The 3711-nt window shown below is 29.8% G+C and overlaps 1 protein-coding gene across 1 annotated transcript; it reads right to left on the bottom strand.

Moving 5' to 3' along the window:
- Positions 1–1201: 1201 nt before the first annotated feature.
- On the bottom strand, positions 1202–2501 carry LOC111633743 (disheveled-associated activator of morphogenesis 2-like). The gene is made up of 6 exons (XM_023378352.1): positions 2280–2501; positions 2089–2178; positions 1904–1969; positions 1732–1820; positions 1504–1639; positions 1202–1423 (listed from the first exon to the last, which is right to left on the bottom strand). Exons 1-6 carry the CDS (start codon positions 2463–2465, stop codon positions 1202–1204), a joined length of 789 nt encoding a protein of 262 aa, XP_023234120.1. The 5' UTR covers positions 2466–2501.
- Positions 2502–3711: the final 1210 nt, after the last annotated feature.

A 3711-nucleotide genomic window follows, 5' to 3' on the forward strand; every position in this document is an offset into this window, starting at 1 on the left:
AAGATAAATATTGATTGTGTATCAATGTTATCAGATAAGGAAGTATATTTAATTATTAAACTGAATAAACCTAATGTACTCAATATTTATATATTTATAATGTCATAAACACAATAATTAATTTATATACTTCGATTTTATTCATTTTAATTTAAATTTAATTTTATTTATTATTTTAATTTTTTAGTATAAAAACTAAATTAAATTAAATTATTAAATATATGTTAAATATTATGAACATTAACCTACAGCGAACATAACATTATTTACTTGTAAGTAAATATAATATTTGTTAAAATTATAAAGCAAAAATTTCTCTATACTAAACTACTTCTATATTACTTTCATCTCAATTGTTCGTTTCTCTTTTCTGGAATATTTCATAGTTAATGAAATAATCAAATTTTGTATTTATGACTGGACTGTTCCAATTCTCATCTATTGATATTTATTTTCACAGAATATTTTCTGACTGAAAATATTATATATTAGAATTGTTTACAATCTTCCTAGTTTCAAGCATTAAACCTAAAAATTTTGAATAACTTTGAAATACAGTATATGAAGTATATGCCCTTTTTGGTTTTTGGATAAAGGTCGTAAAGCAAATTGTCCTGTTTTCTATAAACACAGTGCCGTAAATTAGCATTACCATTGAAAATAATCACATACCCAGCCGAATGTGAATATTAATCGTTCAACCAATCAAACTTCGCGATAAATAGACCAAGTATTTGAACTCGACATCCTCGAAAACACCCTAAAAACATATTTTGTGTTCGCTGGTAACTTTTTATTAAGTAATTTTTCTATTCGAACACCATCATCCCACTGATCAGATAGAAAGGGGGCCATGTGCGGATGGGGTGTCGAAGTTAATTTCACCAAAGTCAACCTTCCAGATGAGAGGATGGTTCTGAAAAATTTCGGCGTATATGCTCAAATCGTATCGAAATACATAAAGAACAAACTAACAAACTTTCTTCTTTATACATTAGATTCTTTACTGAGGTTTAATTTTCTCTTTAATGAGGGTTTTCTAAATTATATTCTCGATGAATTATTATTATTATTGTGGCTTTTTAATTAATAATGTAAATTAATTAAAATAAATTATATTATTTTTATATTATAAATCATAATGATAAAAATTAATAAATAAGACAATTATAATGTACATTTTACTTCAATTTTTTGCTTATTAGAAGCAATATAAGTAATTTACCTGGAAACGCGTCCGTTCAGAAGCATACTTCTGATAATGTAGCATAGCTTCCAAAACTTTTTTATGCCCACCCGGGACTAGACAAACGGCTCCGAGGATCTCCAAAACTGCTATTTTAGTCTTAATATTGGTGGAACTAAGACTCTGAGCAATTGTGTTAATAGCTGTCGGATGAGCCAGAACATGAGCACGACCTTTCTACATAAAAAATAATAAAAAAAAGGGTGCTAAGTGCATAATTAATTAAAACTAAAAGAGAAAAACCCTTAATAACTTACCGAATTATTCATTAAAGCTTTTAGACAACCGATGAGTGATGTATGGATGGAACTCTCGGCAGTTTTAAATTCCATATTGCTCAAGAAATCTAGCAGACAAGGAAGTCCATCGAGGTCTAGAAATCTCGTTACAAAACTGTTAAATATTGAAAATTGTAAGAATATTACGGTTATTATTTAAAATTAAATTATTCTAAAGATTCCTTTAGTTTTTAACATTAATTTTACCTATTTGGTTGTGTTCTGAGAGCAGTTTTCAAGTTATCCAATAATTTCACTCTTACCGATAATTCTTCTTCTTCTCTCGGGAATAATAACTGTAAGAAGAATGAAAAATAAATACTTATAAATTTTAAGTTTTTGAAAGCTTAAAATGTTTTTTTTTTTGTTGTTTACTTACATGCGACATGGCATTAACACGTTCGATGTAGTAGTCGGGATAATGTGCAGAGGGATCTTCTTGTTCCTAGAAAAAATAATTAAGAATTATACCACTAGATGGAACCACTAAAGGAGGGCATTGACGTCCGTATTTTTATCGATTTTTGCACTAGGAATAAAATATTAAAATTTAACAAATCTAACCATTTTTTTGCTTAAGTAAAGTTGCCATTTCTTCTCCAAAGGTAAATTAAACATAATTTCTTTGTTAGCCGCTGTTAAATCTAGTTCTTCCTATATACATTAAAAAAAAATAGAAAAAAAAACAGCAATGAATGAATTAATTTAAAAGTAATTAGCATCAATTATATTAATTAGCATAACAGAATACGTACTACTAATTCGGCAAATTTGGCATTCAATTCTTCGATATCAGGCATTGGTTGAGTCGGTGTCAGAAGGTGTGGTTGTAGACTGACCACGCCCCCATTCTCGACCACGTGATATGTAATTTCCGGTGGATCGTCGCTGCCGAAACAACTGCACAACCCGATTCTCGTCTTCTTTCTGGCTGCTGGCATGGCTGGCCAGGTGGTGGGAACTGACAGAACCAATTGCTGAAAGATAATTTTGGAGTTCAGTAATGGAAGAAACAATCTGTTGTTCAGCAAAAGTAATATTGTTCATTGCTACATTCCTGTTTACATTAGCATAAATTATAATAAAGAAGTATAATTTATTTTTACATTCGCGAATCTTTATGTTTCAAATTCAGTACAACGACGTTTAATGTTTCCTTCAAGTTTAACAGAGGAACTTTCATTAATTAAAAGGTTCGTTACAGTTAATGAAGAGATCTTTATGATTCTTCAAATTCAATAAAGAAACTTTTAGATATTCAATAGTTCTTTAAATTCAATGAAAGGATCTTCTCTAGTTAAATGTTTCCTTATTTATTGAAGAGGTATTTAGTAGTTCAACTGCTCTTCAAAATCACTAAGAGGATTTTTAGTATTTAATTGTTTCTTCGAATTCAATGTTCCTCCAGCTTTAATGAAACAATCTTTCTTTGTGGTAAGAAGTGATAAAGTTCTTTATATGCTACAATGACAAGTTTGAAATTGAGAATTTGTTTCGAAAATCTTCAAACAGATCGATAAGGAATTCATGATAATCCCCAAAGTTGAAACAAGATGCAAACTAAAGGATGTTAAAAATCTTATATGTAATAGATGCGGAAGAGGAGGAGGATATTTGTTTAGAGGATGGAAGAAAGTTTGACATATAGATTTAGGAATTTTTATCATGATTTGCAAGTCTCGTCTCTCTTCAACGATCAGCAACAGTCGCATTTATCTAGTCAGAACATTATTTTCTGAAAACAGCTTCCGAGAAACACTAACCTAAAATCCATTTTCGCCTTTTATTGATTAATACGTTTCCATCTTTCCTAAAGCCTAGCAACAACAATCGATACGAAAAAAAGAGAATTAATTAAATAAAATTCTCACTTAACACCAGATATAATGCATCACGCCATAAAAATTCTTCCATTTACTCTCTTCGGCTTAATACAAACTTTGCGTTATTTTTTTCCAAAATTCGCAAATTTAATTCGCCGAACCATTTGCTTTGAATGACGCAAATGACCTCCAGAAAAGTAGGAGGAAAAAAACTTAAAACAATGGCAAAAATCTCTTTACTCACGAAAGATTATCATAAAAGAACGCTGCAAAAATCCGCAAAGTATGACAGAATGCTATACAGAAAAATGGAACCATTATTATTTGTAAGATCGGCCATTTTTCTCAAACGTCACAATGATGT

The sequence above is a fragment of the Centruroides sculpturatus genome, unplaced genomic scaffold (assembly GCF_000671375.1).
Source record: "Centruroides sculpturatus isolate CEXI.00-Female unplaced genomic scaffold, Cexi_2.0 scaffold796, whole genome shotgun sequence".
Classification (NCBI taxonomy): Eukaryota; Metazoa; Arthropoda; class Arachnida; order Scorpiones; family Buthidae; genus Centruroides; species Centruroides sculpturatus.

Bases quoted from the DNA above. Each gene is read 5' to 3' on its own strand.
- LOC111633743 (XM_023378352.1), bottom strand. From the start codon at position 2,465: ATGCCAGCAGCCAGAAAGAAGACGAGAATCGGGTTGTGCAGTTGTTTC. The intron at 2,179-2,279 runs GTACGTATTCTG...TAATGTATATAG, and splicing joins CCAAATTTGCCGAATTAGTA to GAAGAACTAGATTTAACAGC. The intron at 1,640-1,731 runs GTAAAATTAATG...AATATTTAACAG, and splicing joins CTCAGAACACAACCAAATAG to TTTTGTAACGAGATTTCTAG.